Below are 22,375 nucleotides of genomic sequence, written 5' to 3'. Positions count from 1 at the left end.
ATGATTATGGTTTGGACCCTCTAAAACTGTAATCTACCTTTCCACTTTCCCCTCTCTTGGTGAAGATATCTTCAACGCCGATACGATTTTTGAAATGTAAGATTCTACTTTCCCCTCTCTTGGTTAAGATATCTTCAACGCCGATACGATTTTTGAAATGTAAGATTCCACTTTCCCCTCTCTTGGTGAAGATATCTTCAACGCCGATACGATTTTTAAAATTTAAGATTCCACTTTTGCCTCTCTTAGTGAAGATATCTTCAACAAGAGAGACAAAAGTGGAATCTTATATTTCAAAAATCGTATCGGCATTGAAGATATCTTCACCAAGAGAGGGGAAAGTGGAAGGGTAGATTACAGTTTTAGAGGGTCCAAACCATAATCATAGATTATATTTCTGCTTCTATAAAAATGGATTCAACTCCCTAACTGTATAATGCCCTTAAAGTAATCAAGAGTAAAAATTCCATACTAAGTTTATGTGGTCAAAAAAGGGAAATAAGGAAGAAAAAATCAAATAAAATCTTTGTAAACAGATTTAATTTACATTTTTAGGAGTGAAGCTACTCTATAAGTAGGTTTATCCATATATACGTAGGTTATGTCTTTTATTGTTTGTTCATTTGTAAATATTAAGTTTTAAGAACACGAATTAACTCAAATCAAATTTGGGTTTCAATGTCATTTAATCATTATTAATCTAATTTTAAAAAATTAAATTGCAATTAAAAATAATTTACCTTATGGCTAATATTTGTTAAAACTTGGGCGATTCCTTTGAAAATTGGCCAAACTTTGATGAAATAAAACAATTATAAATAAATCTTTCTTAGGTTTGGCCGTTTTGAATATTAAGGAAGAAAAAGTAGATAAATGGATTATCCCACAATAATAGAATTAGAAAATTTCTGGCCAAGATTGATAAAATTATGGACAAAAAAATAATCAGTACATATAAAGTACAGCAAATTTATATTAGCTCTTTTTCTTTTGGTATTTACATTTTTTCAATTTTTTGGAAATAGTGTTTAGTGAAATCACATAAAACATTTATGAATACCTATTTAGAGGTATACCATAATATATGACTCCACCTATTTTCAGTAATCAAATAAAGCAGCAGCAAAGCTACTCTATAATCCAGTCAAATGGTGTGTGGGTTTAAAATCTGTATTGTCCATAGGAGGGTCTGTTGTATTTGGGCACCTTTACTTTCTTCACAATATCACAAATCTAAAATAAAATAAAATTTGATTATCGAAAGTTTAATGCCTGTTCATTAAATCAAGTCTTGTTTTTTTTTAGTTTTTCAATATGGTTGGCTGTTATACTAGCAGACTAACAATTTTCAAATAATATTACATGTGTGGTCTGTTCAAGGTTCCTGTAGTCACAGTTCCTCTGTGCTGGTCAACTATACCTGTTAGATGTAAAATTACTATTACCTGGGTTGTCTATACCAAGTTTCTGTAATCACAGTTTCCTCTGGGCTGGTCAACTATACCTGGCAGCTGTAGAATTACTATTACCTGGGTTGTGTGTTCCAGGTTCTTGTAATCACAGTTTCCTCTGGGCTGGTCAACTTTACCTGGCAGTTTTATAATTATTATTACCTGGGTGGTCGTTCCAGGTTTCTGTAGTTACAGTTTCCTCTAGGATGGTCAACTATACCTGACAGGTGTATATGAAGTAATAACTGGGTTGTCTGTTCCACGTTCTTTAATCACAGTTTCCTCTGGGCTGGTCAATTTTACCTGGCAGTTTTATAATTATTATTACCTGGTTGTTCGTTCCAGGTTTCTGTAGTTACAGTTTCCTTTAGGATGGTCAACTATACCTGACAGGTGTATATGAAGTAATACCTGGGTTGTCTGTTCCACGTTCTTTAATCACAGTTTCCTCTGGGCTGGTCAACTTTACCTGGCAGTTTTATAATTATTATTACCTGGTTCGTCGTTCCAGGTTTCTGTAGTTACAGTTTCCTCTAGGATGGTCAACTATACCTGACAGGTGTATATGAAGTAATACCTGGGTTGTCTGTTCCACGTTCTTTAATCACAGTTTCCTCTGGGCTGGTCAATTTTACCTGGCAGTTTTATAATTATTATTACCTGGTGGGTCTGTTCCAGGTTCCTGTGGTCACAGTTTCCTCTGGGCTTGTCAAGTATACATGACAGATGTATTATAATTATTACCTGGGTTGTCTGTTCCAGGTTCTTGAATCATAGTTATAATTATCATTACCTGGGTGGTCTGTTCCAGGTTCCTGTAGTCACAGTTTCCTCTAGGCTGGTCAACCACTAGACTGACGGTGGCACGTACATGGTCGGGAGCAAGAGACAGCAGGGTGACACACTGCTTATTTACCTCATCCTATTTAGTAATATTGTCTTAAATTATAATGACAATCAAATATTAAATACAGTACTGTGCTGCTAAAAATTATGTTAATGTTTAAAAATTTGTATTTATCTTTTATTAATGTCATAAAATGCTTTAAATGTGTTATTGGGCAAAAATTTTTATTAACTTTAATTTTAGATTTATAAATCATCAAAAAGTTATATCTTGATATTTAATCATTTTACCTTGCAAACGATTTCAGGCACATCATATCTAAATAAGATTATCAATAGTTTTTATTAATATAGAATTAGATTTTGAAAAAAGTCGTTTGTTCAAAATTTAAGAAAAGCCAATTGAAAAAAAAACCAGTTTTTGGTTATACTATTTAATTGATTAAAAAAGAAAATAGGCCATTGCGTTGACTTTTTCAATGACTGTTACGTCATAAAAGACTTTCCAATTTTTGCTATCCACAAATAATATTTTTAGGGAATCATTAAACATATGTAGAAAAAATAGTCTGTACCTGAAAAGTCTACATTTCTTTTCTGGTACAGGTGCGGCAAGCTCAATAAAGTCATGGATATTGGCAGTAACTGAGGGAAGCCTGCAATGAAAAGCAATGACGGGGTGTGCAAAAGAGCATTCCTTAGCTTTTTTTATAGGAGAAACAGGCTACGCGCAACGTTAAAAAGCTTTAAAGTTTTAAATTTAAAAGCATAGATAGGTTATATCTTATTTATGGTTTGGGAGCCGGTTGCAAATTGTTGGAAAAGTTAGGAAACTTAAATTGCAATCTATTTTGCATGATTTTATGACTCTACACACTTTTTGAGCGGACTCGACAGTGGCATACAAGGGTGTTAAATTTTAAAATACATTACAATTTTCATTCCAAAAAGTTTTAGGAATATTCTTCTACTCCCCAATTATTTGAAACCCCTTTAAAGTTTTGAACGCTTAGTGCCTTGGTTCAATACCTTTAGTTATTAAAATTCAGGTAAATTCTTGTCATTTAACGTCCTTGACTCGAACCCTCGCATTTTTTAGCAACTATTGACCGTGGTTTGAATTTTTATGTTAAAAATAATGGAATGAAAACCTGTATGGAATCTCAACGCCCTCCAGGTAACAGGATTCAACCTCTTTCTCCTACAAACATATATAAATTATAGCTACCATTAAAAATAATTCATCAAAAAATTAATTTGAAATAGTGAGACTAAATATGAAGAACCAATAAGGAATGGATCGCTTAAAAAAATAATAATCAATAAAAAGAAGTAAAAATATTAATAAAGAAAGATTGTAACTTTAATGTGTCAACAATATAATTATTTTACATAATTCAAACAGTTACGGGGAAGCTTTATATTATGTCTATAAAAATGATATCATACTGGCCTACAATTGGCCAATGAAAATATTAACTGGACTGCCATTGGTAATTTATTATGTTTATTGGCCTATCATCGGTCATTTGCATTGTATGACGTAATATTTTATAGTCACTCTAATAGGCTTGAGTTACGCCTGGATTGACTGGGTGGTGGACTTCCAATACAGTAAATTATAGAGATGCTACTCATCTAAAAAATACCTTATATCCTTCTTTTACAATCTTGTGTTCGCAGTGGGTAACAGGGAAAGATTTGAAGGCTCTCTCGTAACCAAGGTCGATAATCCTTGCGGGGGCAATTACCTAAATTGCAAGACGTAAAGGTTAGGAAGCAGCAATAACAAGCTAAGAGCAGTTATTAAAAGTTTAAATAAAACAAGATCAATTATGTCAATAAGCACCGCAGCAATAACTAGTAAGGCACATTTAGTAGGAGTAATAACCTGAAATGTCAACATTAAGAATAAACATAACAAGGACAATTAAATAGGTTTATTAATAGCACAAAAATAACAATTCAAAAAAATTTGAGGGCTAAGGAAAAATCCAACAAAAAAAAGTTTTTTAATGAGGTCAGTCAATTGGTATGTTAGAGTGAATGCACCAAAGAAAAGAATTACAATTGGTAGCACATAAAAAACACAATAAATTACAAGCCAGTAGAAACAAGAAAAAAAACAGGTTTGAGATAGCTACGCTTCTAGCATTTGCAACAATAATTTCTTTCCAACGAATTGCTTCTAATGTGCCCTATTTCGCAATTAAACCAAACAAAAGAACAAAATTAAATTAACGGGCAAAAATAAATACTATGAAATTTATCAGGGATTTAGGGAATAGGACAATGAACAATAAATAAATTTTCCCTTGAATCTTTATACATGAACATTCTGCTTTTAACATTTGAAAGAAAAAAAGGTTTAGATTAATTTAACTGCTAATTTTCGAGTTACAGTTAACACTTATTCTTTGAGATTTAGATTGGTTCTTACAATTTTAACTATCATATACCTAACTAATTATATTAAGTTTCTATGTTATCAAATTAGAATTTGAGTATTGAGATTACTTCTTACAATCTAATTTAATTATAATCCATTATTTTACTAAACTAAAACCTAGAAAGACAATAATCAGAAAACAGGGGACAATATTGGTTTAAATTATTTGGACCCTTTCTTTTCCCCAAAAAATACAAGCTGCCAAAGGTAGAATTTCTCACTTAAGACAATAATGTGCCTATCCTCGAATTTCTGCTTTTGAGTAATAGGATTACTTCTTACAATTTAAGTTAATTATGATCTTTTTTAGTATGAAGTAATTATGTACAAATTAGAAATCAAATATATTAAAACCATCTATTAATCCCATAGACGTCCAAGGTAAAAGGGGGGGGGGGATTCCCCCCTTATCAAACTTTTAAAAACCTTATTTTAAAAAATACAATTAGCCCCCTCAAACTTTTGAAACCCCTCATTTTACCCACCTCAAACTTTTGAAACCCCTCATTTTACCCCTCTTAATATCAAAAGCTTGGACGACCATGAATAATCCTATTAATAGCACGGCTACTCAATAATTTATTAATGCATGTTCGTCTCTTTTTTAGTATGAAGTAATGATCTGCAAATTAGAAATCAAAGAATTATATTTAAAACCATTAGATAATTATCTCAATTGCGAGGCTACTCTATAATTAGCGAATGTATTTTCGTCTCTTCTTCAGTATGGAGTAATTATCTTCAAATTAGGAATAAAATAATTATATTTAAAACAATTACAAGATCATATTAAAAGCACTTTTTTAGTATGGAGTAATTATCTAGTATCTAGAAATTAGGAATAAAATAAATTTATTGGCTATACGACGCGAACCTTTAAACAAAACAACGATTTAGTGACGGGTTACTAATTAAAAGACAAATGAATAAAAACTCAGTGATTGTTGATAATACGTGTGAAGTATGCTCACATTTTACCGTCATTAAATTATTACAGTTTTGATTCATTTTATGATTTTTTAAATTTTAATTCTTGATTTTGAATTACTACGCTACCTATAGCCGGATTCTTGTTTAACAAAGTAAAACAAATAAAAATCCACAAAGAAAGAAAATGGTGCGAGATTGAAAAAAAACATGATTTGCATTAATATAAATTTTACCAGTGACTTTATCATTTACTTTAACCTTTAAAGTCTTTCATGTTCTTTGGAAATACAATTTTTAGTAGCGCAGCTACTCTATAATTAGTTTATTATTTATTTTGTTGTGACGCCTGCGTTCATCCTAGCCTGACTTCAACTCATTAATTAGCAGATTTAAAATAGATGATTGATTTATTAATTGGTGATCGATAGGATTTACATCCAAGTTTTAAAGATTGTCAAAAGGAATAACAGGAATAAAGCTTTCTTAAAAACAACATAAATCCTACCAACCTACTGAGACAAAAACCTGTAAAGTGTCTTCGCTAACATTCTCAGGGGTTGATCTACATATACTTTATCTGTGGTATACTCATGAAAACAAAGATTGATGTTTTTGCCTTGTGTCTCACGAAGTGCATAGCACATGGTGTGTCATCATATCCGTATATAGTTTACATTTGTAGAAGCGCAACTACTCTTTAAATAGGATCTGTATACAAAAAAGGAAACAAGATTAATATGGCTTCTTGATTATATAAGTACAATAAAAGAAACATTTTTGGCTCTTGTGTTGATTTTCGATGTGAAATGCTTATAATAATTTTCAGAAAACATAACTGTTTTAATGGAAGTGAAAAAACATTGCCTAACATCTTTTCTGTCATTACATGAAAACTAAAGCATATCCGGGAATGTAAATCTAGATTTAAACTAAAAATAAATTTGAAACTGACAAGTTTGCTCGTTTTAAGAAGGACAGTATAGACAACTTGACTAAATTCCAAATTAAGAACTATCTATATATGTATAAATATTCAATATAAATACAGGGTGTTTCCTTACCTCATTTAGTATATTTAATAGTGAAAACTGACTATTCTAAACTGCCATCTATATATAAATATTCCATGAAAACACAGGGTGTTTCATTACCTTCTTTAGTTGATATTTATATTTGTATGCTTATTATTCTAAACTACCATAGTTATATATCCAATGAAAATACAGGGTGTTTCCTTTCCTATTTTAGTTGATATCAATATTGGCAAACTTACTATTCTAAACTACCATCTATATAAATATTTAATGAAAGTACAGGGTGTCTCCTTACTTTTTTATTCCTATTCATATGTGCAAGCTTACTATTCTAAACTATCATCTATATATAAATAATCTATGAAAATACGGGGTGTTTTCTTACCTCTTTTTGTTGATATTCATATGTGCAAACTTCTTTTGATACTGTCTGCATTTTTTCCTCGCACACAGTTTTTGTGCTGAAATTAATATTCTTCATGAAATGGCAAGTTCAACATATGGAGAGTGGAGCACACATATCTCCCCCTGGCACATTATAGATATAGTTAACATGCTGCATAAAAAAAGAAGAAAATAGGGGGGGGGGTGGTTCTAAGCGTGATCCACTAATCGAATAAGGGGATGTTACCCACAAATTTGTATTCACAGTGATAAAATCAGACTTTTTGTTAAGAATTGAATATCTTCTTCTTTGTCATGTAATATACTAAAATAGTTACTTCGCGCTTAGCCTCTAGGTGGAGACTAGGTAGATCAGAAAAATAGCCTAAAACCATCTCAAGATATTTATAAAGCCTACCTAAAAAGTACAACCAATTTAGACGATAAATTTACGATCTAACTTCAGATAAAAAACCTCACTACTTTACATTAGAGGATTTGTAAGGATTCGATGATAGGACAACGGACAATAAATAAAGAATTTTAAAGAAAGGTACTTACACATTGAAGCAGTACTGGGACTCTTGGGGCTTCTTGGTGTAGAACTCCAGGTAGGAATCTCGGTTCTTGAAGTTCGGGGTGCAGATCTAGTGGAAACATGTGTTTTTACAAGGAGGAAAAATGCAGGGATTTTAATGTATAAGACTCTAGACAATAAACAAAAACAAGTCATTCTGTAAATGATAATTATTTGTTGAAAAATTTGGATATTGATATTTTGAAACAAGATTTAGTAAAAGTACCCAAGGAATGCAAGTTTATTTTAAAAAACTTTTAGTACAAGTATAATTTACAGTATAATATCCCCTCCTTCCCTGGACAAAACTGAAATGAAGTATAGTCTAATATTCATAAATTTTTTAGGTATCCCTAGAGGCCTCTAGGGGCACCGCTAGTTTATGTAAATGTTATTTAACATTTGTTATACCTGAACTTTATCAAGCTGTTGTTTGTCAGCGCATTCCTCTACTGGTTCTTCCACCTTGGGCTTCTCATAACCACCTACAGAAAAATTTCTTTACTTTAAGCTTTTTTAGTGGGCGTGTTTGTATGCCTGTCACTATCTAGCACTGAAACCCCTTTCCAACTTACTTTTGAAACAAAATGAAAAATGAGTGGGGTAGTTTTTTTTCTATGCCTAGCCTCTGCAAGGTTACTCCTTTTTAACCTAACCTTACCTGACATAAAGTAACAAACATTACAAAAATACTAACCCCCCCCCCCTTATTTTCAATTGGAGGGGAGGGGTATGTGCTCGACTAGGCACTTAAGGGTAAACCACCGTCACTCCCCCTACATGTGTCATAAATGTCATGGCAAAAACCAAACAAACTGTTTCAAGATTATCGTAAATCAAATAATTTGCTGTTTTTTGTGAAAATGGATGTTTATATTACAACATTGTTTAATTCAACCAACATAACCTTGACATAAATTTTGCAATACTTGTATTCTATTATGATACACCGTGAATAAATAAAAAGAAGTCATCACCTCCAGACTTGGTGTCAGCTTTCTCTGTCAGAGGTTCATTCTTATCATCATCATTACTCTCAGTGCTAGCATCACTATTATAGTCATCTTCGCCAGAATCATTCTTGCTGATCAATTCAACCTCTTCAAAGACTTCAGCTTCAACTGTTTCATAAAATGATTGACAATAGTAATTAATTTGGATAAATTTAGATTAAAAAGAATAAAAACATCTATAAATGCCTAATAAAGATTAAGACAGTTTCGTTGCAGACATTTAGAGGAGCAATTTGTAAGCTAATATTGAAACTTACCCCTAGTCATTAGAATTATGGTGTAGAAGGTCAAAAAAATAGCATAAAGCCACCCCAAGACATAAATAAAGCTTTCCTTTAAAATGACATCCAATTAGGATCAGTATTTTTGAGATCTTAAAATTCCTAAAAACAAAAATTCCTACCTTTTTTTTATAAATTTTACAAAAAAATTATATATTTGGTAAATAGTTGCATGTCTAATTGTCATAGAAATCACTCATTAACATATGAAAATCACGATTTCAACTTATATAATTGTCACACATTCCTGTATCGTCATCGGCATCACCACCATCACTATCAGCGTAGTCTCCATAATCATCATCGTACTGCTTGGGCTGTCTGGATTTTTGAGCGCCAGATTTTTTTTCAGATTTTTCCTCCTCCAATTCCAACCTGGCGGAAGCGGCCTTGCCAAGGAAGCTTAAAATCTCATCCTGTAAAAAAAAGTATTTGTATAATCTTTTTTTTTATCTTTTAATAGTTATTTCTCGTATCGTATTATAAACGGCTTTCCGCGGATATAGAATGTACAATTATAAGATTAAAACTAGTTTTTTTAGCCCCGTGGTGCCGAAGGCACCAGCTAAAAAAACTGGTTTTAATCTTATGATTGTACATTTCTATATTCGTAGAAAACTGGATATAATACGATGCTAGACATAGTTTTTTCGTATGGATAAGAACCGGTTCCTATCCACCGGATTCGAATGTATACGAGAAAATTCTTTCCTCTCCTTGAATGTGACTTTCTTTTGGAGCCAAAAAAATCTATAAAAAAAGCTGGACTGAATATGTTTAATTATCCAGTTAAACATTTTAAGGCATTTAGAGGTGGTTTTAGTCTATAAGGGATAGGGACACATTTCTTGAGTTTAAAAGCACCTGTTAAGGAGTAGCTAGTTTGAAATGTATTTTTCTACTGAAAACAAGTAAAAGAAGGTGTATCAACTTTTATTTTATAGCTAGCCGGTTCTTTTAGTAAGTAGTAGATGTAAAATTTTTCATAGAATTCAGATATGCAATCGGTTTTTTTGTAGACCTCTTATTTTTTAAGTAATTTAAGTTTAAAAAAAAAATAATTAAGTCGGTTTTAAGGTACTAAAACGCAACAAAATAAAAGAAGAAAATGGCCAGTAAGAACAAAAATAGTAAGATCTTTAATTTGACACCTTACTTTTAAAATTCTGTTGAGTAATTATTGAAAAAATCTATTTTTTAACCTCGGTTTAATAAAAACTTTAGACCTAAATATTTTCTCAAACAGACATAAAAACATGGGTTCATATATACCTTTAGAATCAGAAAAATATTACGAATCCATTGTAAGCAAAATTGAAAAAAAGTAAAAAAATAAAAAATTAAACAAATGGCCAATTGTATTTTTTGTTCAGGCAACACTATCGTCATCCCTTTTTTACCCCCTCTTTACCCCCTTCCCATTTTTATACTCAATTCAAGAATTAAGATGTTGCCTGTACAATATAATATGATATTTTCATATAATTCCTTTTATTGTAGTTTATATACTATATTTTAAACTTTTTTTTTCAATTTTGCTTACAATGAATTCGTAATATTTTTCTGATTCTAAAGGTATATATGAACCCATATATTTTTACCTGTGAAATAATAAAATTAATGTCAAAGTTTTTATTCTCGTGGGTTTAAAAAAATTGATTTTTTCAATAATTACCTGACAGAATTGAAAAAGTAAGGTGTCAAATTAAAGATCTTACTATTTTTGTTCATAATGGCCATTTTCTTTCTTTTTTTTGTTGCATTTTAGTACCTTAAAATCGACTTAATTTTTTTTTAAACTTAAATTACTTAAAAAATAAGAGGTCTACAAAAAAACCGATTGCATATCTGAATTCTATCAAAAATTTTACATCTACTACTTACTAAAAGAACCGGCTAGCTATAAAAAAAAAAGTTGATACACCTTCTTTGTAATAATTAACGAAGCACCAACAAGCTAATGCTATTCGAATTTTTTAACACTATAATACAGAAAGAAAAATTATTTAATTTAGTAAATGCGACGATTAAACAATAATGGACTATGCGATAGAATATTCCAAAATAAATCAATTACCCTGTTCTTGCCACTAGTCTTGGGACGTCTACGCCTTGGCTTCTCAGCAGCAACTTCTTCATCATTCTTGTCATCCTCAGTGTCAGCTTTAGGCTTTCTGGGCTTCTTCTTATCTCCGGATTTCTTATCAACCTGGAAGGAATGGATATATTCAGGAAAGCTTTCTATAAAGTAGCAAGTTTTTTGTTTGCTGCTTAAGATTTTAATCAGTTCAATCAATAAATCAGTTCTCCATTTAGTGAAGTTTCATATAGGTCTTTGATGGTTTTAAACTATTTTATTTTTAGATTTAGGTCATAGGATGGCTTCAGGCTATTTTTCTGTCCTAACCTAACATTAAGATTAAGTAGCTTAAGGTATGTTTGTAATGTATGTCCTTCAGTTGAGCTAAAGAGGCTATAAAGTGGGGGAGAATAAGTAACCCCCCCTCCCCCCATAATAAATGGCCCGTTAAAGAATATACCTTCCTAAAATTTATATTCTCATTGTATAACAATCAAAAAACCTTCTATAGATTACATTTAGTGGATGAAACGCTAGGACACTCAACTTAATAAAGCAACCAACTAAAATTCATTAAAGTCCCCAAAGTTGTTAAGACAACGAATAAGAAAACGTAATTATAAAATATTGGGGACTAGTGTAATAAATAGCTCATTGTCCCCTCTATCTCGGGATTGAATTGGTTGCTAGGGGATAATACACTTATTTTCATTACCTTAATTTTAGAAGAAACTTCTTTGAGAGCCAGAGCCATCTTCTCAATAGCTTCAGCCTCAGCAGGACTGGCAGAGTTGCCGGCTACTAACTCAATCTCCTACAATAGTAAACATCTCAATCCAGGGTAATGAAAATGTAGTAAAATAATAATGTATTTTGAAGAGTAGGAGGGTAGCCTCTAGGGGCACTAAGGGGGGGGGGGGGCAAGGTGACTCCTTCAATTTTCAACTAAAGCTTTAAAGAAAAAAGTTTTAAAAAATTTGTTGGTGCTTGGTAAATTTTTCTAGTTATAAATTTCTCTCAGACTTCACTTCAAAGTAGAACCATATATAGGTACCGCGGTTAGCAAGATCCTTTGCTAAAGACAAAAAAAAGCTTACAACTCTATAATATTGGATTTGTCATGTAAACTATGAATTTCATTACCTTAGCTACATCTTCTAGTTCAAGCAGAGTTTCTCTCAATTCTTCCTCCTTCTTTAGGTTGTCTTCGCTGATTTCTGCAACAAATAGAATTCTAGTTAAAGCAGGGATTGGACTATGGACAATTAATTTAAATATCGCTCAACTATGTTACATAAAATTACTCAAAATATATATTAACACTATTGATTTGAAAATCCATCAATTCAAAATAACCCTCCAAAGGTTTTAAGCTTACGTTTGGCAGAACGAGATACTGAACCATGAAAGATAATTTACAATAAATTTGATCAGTAATAAGAATGAAATTACTAACATTAAATACCAAACAAACATATCTTTAAATTCTGCTATTTAATAAAAAAAATTATACCTTCGTCATTGAGAAGCTTTTCTTCTGTTTCAGCAGACAACTTCTCAATTCTAAGCAATAATAATCACAATGAGCATTATCAAGGACATCCAAGCTTTTTTATTTAGGGGGGAGCGGATAAAAAAATTTAAATAAAAAAAATTGGGGAGGGGGTAATGAATCTTTATATCATAAAGGCAACGACGTCCAAGCTTTTTTTTGGGTGGGGGGGTTAAAATTTTAAAAAGGAAAAAATTTGAGGAGCTCATTTTGGGGCAAATCACCCCTTTACCCCTCCCCCCCCCCCTTCCCTTGGACATCCCTGAGGGTTATCCACCAAATGGAACCTAGTAATAGTGTCTAAATTTTTATCTTTGTGTCGTAACAAAAATCCATCTCTTTTTTAGGGGTTGCCTTTCCCACCTCCCCTCTCATCCTTCGATTTTTGTTACGTCACAAAGATAAAAAGATAGACACTATTACTAGGTTCCACTAAATGTTGTGCTTTTGCTCTAAAGCAACCATAAATCTCTGTGTCCGTAAGACCGTATGTCTATACAACTTTTGGGAAAGTGTAATCTCTTATGATGTAATTATAATAGATAGCTTAAATTTTTTGTCAAGATTCATCAAGACTATAACTTATTTGTCAATAAATATGCTAGAAATGCTATTAAATAGTATTGCTTTTTTATATCAGAAAGACAGCTTTTATTCTGTGATGATAATGCTGGCCATTTCGTAATTTTTGCCTAACTCTTGTTTTTTCTCTCAATAAAATTACATCAAAGACAAATATTCTACCTTTCAATCATGTCTTCCAGAGCAGCCTCTACTTTGAAGTCATTCTCGAGGACCTCAACTTCTGCCTCTATGTCCCTAAATACACAAATTTAATTGAAAACTATATTTTTTTCAAATTGCATTTTTGATTAAAATATAAATAGAAAATGTAAAATTGATAACTAGTTAAAAGTACAAAAGCAAGCATTTTGTTCTTGTTATGATATGTTTACCTTTCATCATTGCCTTCAAGTCTGGCAAGCATAGCAGCCAGGTCATCAGCAAGCTGAGCACTGTCTTCAGCAGCGGCTTCCAGCTCTGATCTAAATTATAAATTTGTGTGCATATGTTTAGGTAGTTTTATTCTTTAATTTCAAATGGGTCAGAGAACATTTTAGCAAAAGAATTTTACACTTTGTTTCTATAAAAATACCAATTACAACTGAGAATATGTCCTAAATTAGGCTGGTATCAAAAAGAGCAATCTAATCACTGACAGCTTAGATAAAATCTGACTAATCACAAGTTAGAATAGGTCCTACCTTAGTCTGGTATCAAAAGCTGGATCAGGCAGAGCAGATATCTGACCAATCACAATTTAGAAAAGGTCCTACCTTAGTCTGGTATCAAAACCTGGATCAGACAGAGCAGATATCTGACCAATCACAATTTAGAAAAGGTCCTACCTTAGTCTGGTATCAAAACCTGGATCAGACAGAGCAGATATCTGACCAATCACAATTTAGAAAAGGTCCTACCTTAGTCTGGTATCAAAAGCTGGATCAGGCAGAGCAGATATCTGACCAATCACAATTTAGATTAGGTCCTACCTTAGTCTGGTATCAAAAGCTGGATCAGGCAGAGCAGATATCTGACCAATCACAAGTTATATTAGGTCCTACCTTAGTCTGGTATCAAAAGCTGGATCAGGCAGAGCAGATATCTGACCAATCTCAAGTTAGATTAGGACCTACCTTAGTCTGGTATCAATAGCTGGATCAGTCAGTGCAGATATCTGACCAATCACAAATTAGATTAGGTCCTACCTTAGTCTGGTATCAAAAGCTGGATCAGGCAGAGCAGATATCTGACCAATCAGAGCCAAGAAGACTATGCCCCCAACTGACAACATTTTCACTTCAATCTGAAATATTTATCTTTTATTGACACAGTACATCTATCACTATGTATTTCAACATATTTTTCAGCTGCCATTGATTGTGATATTTTCTGACATTTATGATTAAAGTTTATTTTCTGAATATGCCATAAGGTTATAAGGTTTTAATTAGCTTTCTATAAGAGTTTGTTAGCTATCTTTATTTTAAAATCTTTGATAATACATGTTCTTGTTAATTATACTTGACATAATACATGATTCTGTGTGCCTTCAATTCCTTAATGTGTCTTCTTTGCAAATGTTTTATATTAAAAAAAGATGTAAGGTGAATGCAAGAGAAACAAAAAAAGGGCTTTAGTTAGGATGTTGAATATTGTATGATGATGAGATACTTGCAATTGATTGCACAACATTATTCAAGATTTAGATCAAGTGTTAGCAACAGTTTATTCTGTAACGGATACCTCCAGGGATTGCAATACAATAATTCAATCTTTCCCCTGATTTTGTCTGTAGAAGGGTGAACATTTTTTGGAGAAAAAAGATTTGTAGATTAATTCAACTAATTCATTTAGCATAACACTTGAGTGAAATGATTAAAAAGTATTGAATCCTATAGATGTCAACAACAAACTAATAAAGATTTGTAGTTTTGGAGGAAAGAAATGTTTGTAGAGTTTTTTTAACTATCATTGTCTCCTCCCTCTATTATAGATTGGTTATCGTATAGATTTCCTCATCAATGTCCCTTCCCTACCTATATTTAACTAAATGTCAACTAAATACAAACTAATAATGCTTGTAGAAGTGGTTTGCCATGTTTATTCACCAAAAAACTTCTCTCTGAAAATGGGGGGTTGACATGACCTTTCTGAACTACCAAATCATTAACTAATGTCAACACTCTACTAAAACCAATGATCCTTAAATAAAAATGTACTTTGTATAATAAAGAACATTGCCTATTTTTTAAGAACTATAATCCAACATCTTGATTGTCAACTAGTTTTTATCAAAATTATTTTGCCTAACTTTTCTACTGTCTAACAGAACCCAATCATAAAAAGAGTAATAATCTTGTTAGTAGTTTAAAGTTCAAAATAATTTTAAAGTAGGAAGTTTTAAGAAAAATATTTTGATAAATTATATTCTGAACATTATTGCAAGAATTATAACAATGTAAAAAATAATGCACTACAAATATGGAATAGGGTGTGCAATCATTTCAACCTATAACATAAGTGTTTTTAATGGCATAGTGAAGCATTGGCAAATATATTATGATGGTTGTCCTATTTAAACATAAAAAAGGCTAATAGGCAAAGTTTATATTAAGTGTATTAAATCATTTTGCTATAATAATAATGCTAAGATAATAACATACAATTATGAAGATTTGATATTGTAACATTTAGCTAAAGTTTGATTACACCGTAACAATTGAACACGAATCAAAATATAAATTCTTAAGATGCATAGAATTTATAATATCATAACTTTGCAGTTGCATAGCTGCTCTTTAACTAGAGTATGTATGTCACTAAAATATTGTTCATGATCAATGTAACATTACTCACTTTTTAACAGTTTTATTATCCTTTATTGTTGGACTGCCTATGAGCATAATTTGTCCTTGTTTGATTACAAACAGTTAATCTGTTACAACAAGCAATTAAAAGTGGGTGCACAAAAAATTATTTAACACGAAAAGTAGCTAGCTTAAACTTTGTACACCATCTTAAAGGCGTTGCTAAGTTTTCTTTTATTATATAAAAATGCACTAAAAATCATGCTTTGAGTATTACATGAACTATGAGTTTTTAAATCCTCGGTTAATGTTGTAAAAAAGCATCATAATGTTGCAATACTTAAAAGGATTTTGGGATCAAGTAAGAAAGGTCGCATAGGGCTCTAAAGCTGCTAATGGCTACACAGCTGATGGCATATCTGTAATTGACACAAATAATCCCAAATACTTAATACTAAATAATATATAAGGAATGCGCAGCGATAGAAAACGCGCGTTTCTATAGGCTTTAAACATACACTGTACAGTATTGAGTCTTTATTATTGATAGGCCTTTATTTTCTCCGGTTATAATCTTGTTGTTTCACCGTTAGCAACCTTTTAAGTTGTTGAAAAAAGATATGAGATATTTTTCATATTTATTTCTTGATCCTAACTTTAAAATTATTATGGTATCGTATACCAACAGATTATTGTTAGGCCTTTCAACATTAAAAGTAATGTGTCATTCTTAGAGCTGCCTTTTTATAAACTGTAAAATTAGTAAAATTCAAAATAAAATGAAATTATTATGAAAGATAAAAGTTTTTTTGAGTAAATATTTATTTAAAATGATATTCTATTGAAAGAAAAAGAATTTTTTCAAGCTATGGAAGTTTTGTATTTAAATGAAATCAAAGTAAAATATTGTAAAAATTTGAAATAGTAATCTATTAAGCTATATCTATCAAATTTAAAGATTAGTATACCTAAATGTTAAATAGATATCTATGTTATAGATGTATACTTTTTCTAATGTTATTTTGCTGAAATATTTGTTTATGTTTTTAAAAACTTTGAAATGTTATTAATTTACAAAGTGTATAGTATGTTTAAAGCTATTTAGAGCTTAATTTAATTAAATAGAATTAAAGAAATTTTTATTAAATGAAAGTATTGATATAATAAAAAGTTGTTGTCAATTCAATGGTTACTTTCGAAGTGATGCTAAACCAGCACACGCGAAAATGCACATCAACTTTTGACCGTTTTCTTGCACTTTTTCTGCCTAACGGGGTAAGAAGAGAAACTAGTTTGCACCTCTAATCATCATCTTTCATCACCCCCAGCCCCCCCCCCCCTGCACCCCTCCTAACCACCTGCATCGCCCCCATGCCCCGGTATAATTACACCCACAATGTCTTGGACTACTCCTGGGCGTGCAGAATCCAATTAATCGATTTTGGGTTAATCACCCTCCCCTCCACACCCCTGGCAACTTATTTTACTTTTTAGCCCATGCGGGTAGCAAAATTGCTACTCTTAAACCCACATTAACCCTTTCTTAAACAACCTAACTTTAAAGGCAACAAAAATTAGTAATTATTATAAGGTGGGTTAGGTAAGTTGTGGGATCCACTAACTATTAAAGGGATGTTACACAAGGGCGTTACTAGCAGTCAGTAAGTGGTGAGTGCAGTAGAAACTTGCAAATTATAACAAGAATGACAAGCCTTCTAATTAGTAAAATTTATATCCATAAGTTTAAGGTTGCAAAGATTATTTACTTGGAGAAAACTTTTCTTATGAATATTATTTCAATAAACAGGTACTTTTCATTACCATGCATACTTAGGACATCAAAACAAAGCTCTTGCAATCAAAAGGGTTGGTGTGCTGCCAAGTTGAGATGTTAGTACCTTGAAAGCTACTATAAAGATCTGGCTCTACGATTTTATCAACCATCCAAGATTTATTATTAATTGATAATCTACACCTAATTCTTCCACTCATCATTTACCAGGTACCTAAGGAAGAATCTTACAATTTGACATTTGGAGAGTAAGTTTTTTTTGTCTAGTGTATTGAATGGTCAGGAATCTACCTGGATAGATGTCATCTCTGGAGTCCCACAGGGTTCAGTTTTAGGTCCATTATTGTTCCTCATTTATATAAATGATCTGGATGTTGCTGCGCCACTAGTTCAGGTCCTGAGCAAATTTGCTGATGATACAAAACTTGGACATCCTGTTTCTAATACAGCAGATAAAATAGTTCTTCAGCAACAATTAGATTCTGTTTTTAAATGGTCACAGGACTGGAGTATGCAATTTAATGTTGATAAATGCAAAGTCATGCATGTTGGAGCAAGAAACAATAACTTTGATTACTTTATGGATGGAAAAGCATTGAAAAAAGTTGAATTTGAGAAAGATGTTGGTGTCAGAATTAATAAAAACCTCAAACCTAGCCTGCAATGTAAAGAGTCCTTCAGAATTGCTTTAGCTATGCTTAATCAGCTTACTACTCGTGCGTTTCACTATAGAGACAGATTTACCTTTTTAAACCTGTACAAAAGATATGTTAGAGTACACCTTGAATTTGCTTCGCCAGCTTGGAATCCTTGGCAAAGTGGAGATATTGAAGTTCTTGAAAAAGTGCAAAGGAAGGCTGTTTCTATGATATCTGGCCTAAAAGGAGAAACCTACGAAGCTAAGTTGAAAGAAATAAATCTGATGTCACTAGAAACTAGAAGGACAAGAGCAGACCTGATCCAAACATTTAAAATACTAAATGGATTAGATTCAGTTAATGCTGACATTTGGTTTACAAGAGTTGAGCAGGGAAGGCCAGCTACAAGAAACACTAATAGTGAAAATTCATTACAGATTGATTTCAAACGTACAGAAATTACCAAAAACTTTTTTAGTACCAGAGCAGCAAAGTCATGGAATTCACTTCCAAATAATGTGAAAACTGCAGTGAATTTGAACATTTTTAAGAAAAGACTAGATATTTATTTGAACAGATGATTCTGTAAACCTCTGACAATGGTCCTACCTGGACTCTACAGAGTACTCAACAATAAAACAATAATGTCTTATCCCTTCCGCCTTGTATGAACTGTAACTGTATACAGCCTCATTTTTATCATTGTGTTCCCAACCAAAAATTGTCACCCAAAGTAAATTAAAATGCATTTGAACTTGTTTTTTCTCTCTAAAGGTCTTTTAGGATACAAAGCTTTTTTGTTTTAGTATAAAGCTACTCTATAACTCATACAGTGGAAACTAGTAAATTACTCAAAATTAGTGTTAGCAATTTCCTATCTAATGTGACTATTCAATAACTTTGCTAGTGATCTTTTTCGTAACTTTATAACAAAATTAGTTCTCTTTTAAGAAAACTGTGATTTTCTCGGCTGCTATAAAAGGTATTTTTCTGTATTTCTTGTAAATAATCCCCCATCTTCTCTCCTATATCCTTCCGTGTGTTTTGTGTATTTAAAACTGCAAATAAAAATAGTCTTTTTATTATGCTTCGCTTCTCATTGATACTATAAATTCATCTTTGTTTATATCGTACTTTGTAGTTTACTAAGTGCAAACAGAAGAAAGAGTATCAGATTTATCACGATTTAAATAATACTACAAACCTTATAAAATAAACGAAATCGTTTAAATGGTAAAAGCGTAGCAATAAAACTGTTTTAGCCGTTCAGCTTTATAATTATTGTATGTTTGTTCGTCACAATGCCAATCCGTCACTTTTTCTTATATTTGCATTCAAATCAAGAGAAAATCACTTATAAAATTTTAAAGGTAAGGTGATTAGGCTCTCTTAAACGGGATCAAAAAATCTACAAGCTCATTTGAAATAGCCTAAAGACATCCCAGGACCTATGAAAAGCTTCCCTAAAATGGAGAACTTAATCGGTAGATTGGTTATCGACAATAAAAGAAATCATACTACTTTGTATAATAAACCATTAATTTGGGCTTAACATTTTCTTGTATTATTCAAGCAAATTGAAAAACAAACCTAAAACGATTAATAGTTAGGGATGCAGGGATTAAAATTAATATTTTCCCGGACCAAATATGTTGTCAGATGAATTTATACATAAAATAGATCAATTGGTTTTAAATTAATCTACAATACTTTCATCTAATAGAAAGTAGTAAGGCTTTTTTGTCTGAAGCTTAAGATTTCAATAAATAATAAACTGCTTGAGTTCTCCTTTTTGGGGTATCTTGACATAAGTCCTGGGATTGTTTAATGCTATTTTATTTTGAGATTTAATCCTTAAGATAGTTTAGAGCCACTCGATGCTAGGGGCACAACCACTAGGTCCAAAATGATTAATCAATGATAGACAGGGAAAAAAATGATAATTAAAGGGGGGGGGGAATTATTTTACTGTCCATTTTCCTATCCCTGTATCCCTGAATATTACACACAAACCTCCAACATGTATAAAAAATCTAAACGTGCGCAGATTATGAACTATATATTACACAGTAAAATAAACTTACTTAGATGTGAATGTTAAAAAAATATTATTAAAAACTAGGTATGAAAAGAAATGTTTCAAAACCTTAAGGGAGTTGAAACACTGTGGGCAGACTAATATTTCTAATGGGCTTTCTTAAACCTTACTTTACCTAACCAAACATAAGAAACCTTAATCAAAAAGAAAATATTTTTTAATTACTTTTCCTTTTAAATAAGATCATATTTTGATTGCCATTTAAAATAACTAATTTGATATAAAAAAATCTAAAATAATTTTTATTCAAATGTACTTTTAAGAATGTGAACAAATTTCATTGTGGTATCTGATAAATTGAACTGGATGCCCCCCGCTGATAATCAACCATTTAAATGGCAAATACATGAAATATACAACATGTTTACGCTTACCCCCCACCCTTAAACTTTACTTTGTAAGGAAAAACTATTCGTTTGAGAGGGGCCTCATTAGATGATTTTATATAATCCCTAACAACTTTTCTTGAATAACATTTGATTGAAATAAAATAGTTGAATTAATAAGGTAAAATTGTTTTCAATACAGACACTCATCCTTTTACTTTATTATATTTTATTTTGCATTTTTAACATTAAAGTTTGATTTTTTATGTTTGACAATTCTCAAAGATGTAAAATCATTCTGTTTATTTTTTTTCGGTGTATAATGTCAAATTTATAAAGCTTGATAAATAAGTGAAACAAATTAAACTGCAAAGAGCAAAAAATGCCATTTTTTATAAGAAAAAAATGATAAAGCAAAAATGTTTTGAAATTGTCACGCCTAGAAGACTCATTTTGGGCAATTTTTTTTTGGATTAACGGTTTGGATCTTGATTTTAGTTTTATGCATTATATGTGTATGTATCCATTATACTAAAAACTTGAATTTAATCTCTTTTTTTAATATTTACCTACATAACAAGGACAATAAGTAGCGCAGCAAAAACAAGGTAAAGCCATTAAAAAAAAACATTTTAATTGATAAATAAGTTTAGTTCTTTATTAATTTTTAAACAATGATATAGATTTTAATACGTCCATGAACGAGGAAAACGCCAGTACTTTGTATGAAATTCTTAGTGACTGTCAGACAGACTTGAGAGAGTATGGAGTGGCTGCGCTACATTTGTCGTTAAATGAGGTAGAAAATTTCCGTTGTATGTTTAAAGAAGAAAAAGGATTATTTAACAAAGGCGACTGTTAGTAGGCAAATGATTTTGGGTGTAACCATATCATACCCCTCCCCCCACAACTCTCCCCAGTTAGTTTAATTCACCTTAATGACCTTTTTGAATGGGGGTTGAGGAATAAAATGACTAACAGATTTTAAAAAGGCTCTTGTTGTGTTGATATAAAATAAAAGATATCAATACAAAAGAAAATAGAAATTATTAGTTCAAGCTGAAAAAGTATCTAACCTTTTATGCTATGTATAATGTACATTGGTGCTTTTTTATTGCTAATATCATTAAAATAATCACAAACAAATAATAAAAAAGCTTCTTGGAACATAATCTAAAATATATTTTTGTCCATTAGAACGGATTTTAAGTAGCTTAATGCTACTTTATAACTCCAGTATATCCGTCTTACAACTTTTTGGAAGTGAAGGAATACATGTCATTACTGGAATCTGACAGGGATATGACGATAGCCAACAAATTGATGTACATCACCAATGTTAATAAATAAAATTACCCCTTCTGTGTTTACAATTGATTATTAGAACGTTTGGACACTCAACTTAATAAACCAACCAATCAAAATTCATTAAAAGTCTCCAAAATTGTTTAGCTAACGAATAAGAAAACGATATTATAAAATTTAGGGGTCTAGTATAATAAACAGCCCCTTGTCCCCATCTATCTCTCTGGGAATTTGATGTAAGATGTTAC

The 22,375-nt window shown here is 31.4% G+C and overlaps 2 protein-coding genes across 2 annotated transcripts; both read right to left on the bottom strand.

The window, feature by feature from the left end:
- Positions 1-438: 438 nt before the first annotated feature.
- On the bottom strand, positions 439-8,809 carry LOC145313680 (uncharacterized). The gene is made up of 10 exons (XM_080153249.1): positions 8,649-8,809; positions 8,083-8,156; positions 7,656-7,741; positions 7,096-7,171; positions 3,947-4,048; positions 3,449-3,498; positions 2,873-2,953; positions 2,589-2,616; positions 2,245-2,373; positions 439-1,233 (listed from the first exon to the last, which is right to left on the bottom strand). Exons 4-10 carry the CDS (start codon positions 7,144-7,146, stop codon positions 1,162-1,164), a joined length of 513 nt encoding a protein of 170 aa, XP_080009375.1. The 5' UTR covers positions 7,147-7,171; positions 7,656-7,741; positions 8,083-8,156; positions 8,649-8,809; the 3' UTR covers positions 439-1,161.
- A 362-nt stretch (positions 8,810-9,171) lies between these two features.
- Positions 9,172-14,465, bottom strand: LOC145313620 (uncharacterized). The gene is made up of 8 exons (XM_080153138.1): positions 14,367-14,465; positions 13,554-13,643; positions 13,342-13,416; positions 12,559-12,608; positions 12,189-12,262; positions 11,761-11,859; positions 11,043-11,174; positions 9,172-9,381 (listed from the first exon to the last, which is right to left on the bottom strand). Exons 1-8 carry the CDS (start codon positions 14,450-14,452, stop codon positions 9,187-9,189), a joined length of 801 nt encoding a protein of 266 aa, XP_080009264.1. The 5' UTR covers positions 14,453-14,465; the 3' UTR covers positions 9,172-9,186.
- Between the last annotated feature and the right edge of the window lie 7,910 nt (positions 14,466-22,375).

This window comes from Acartia tonsa, chromosome 1 (genome assembly GCF_053477335.1).
Source record: "Acartia tonsa isolate MP-2025a chromosome 1, ASM5347733v1, whole genome shotgun sequence".
Taxonomy (NCBI): Eukaryota; Metazoa; Arthropoda; class Copepoda; order Calanoida; family Acartiidae; genus Acartia; species Acartia tonsa.
The sequence above is the reverse complement of the archived record's forward strand: the minus strand, read 5'-3'. Positions and strand labels throughout refer to the sequence as shown.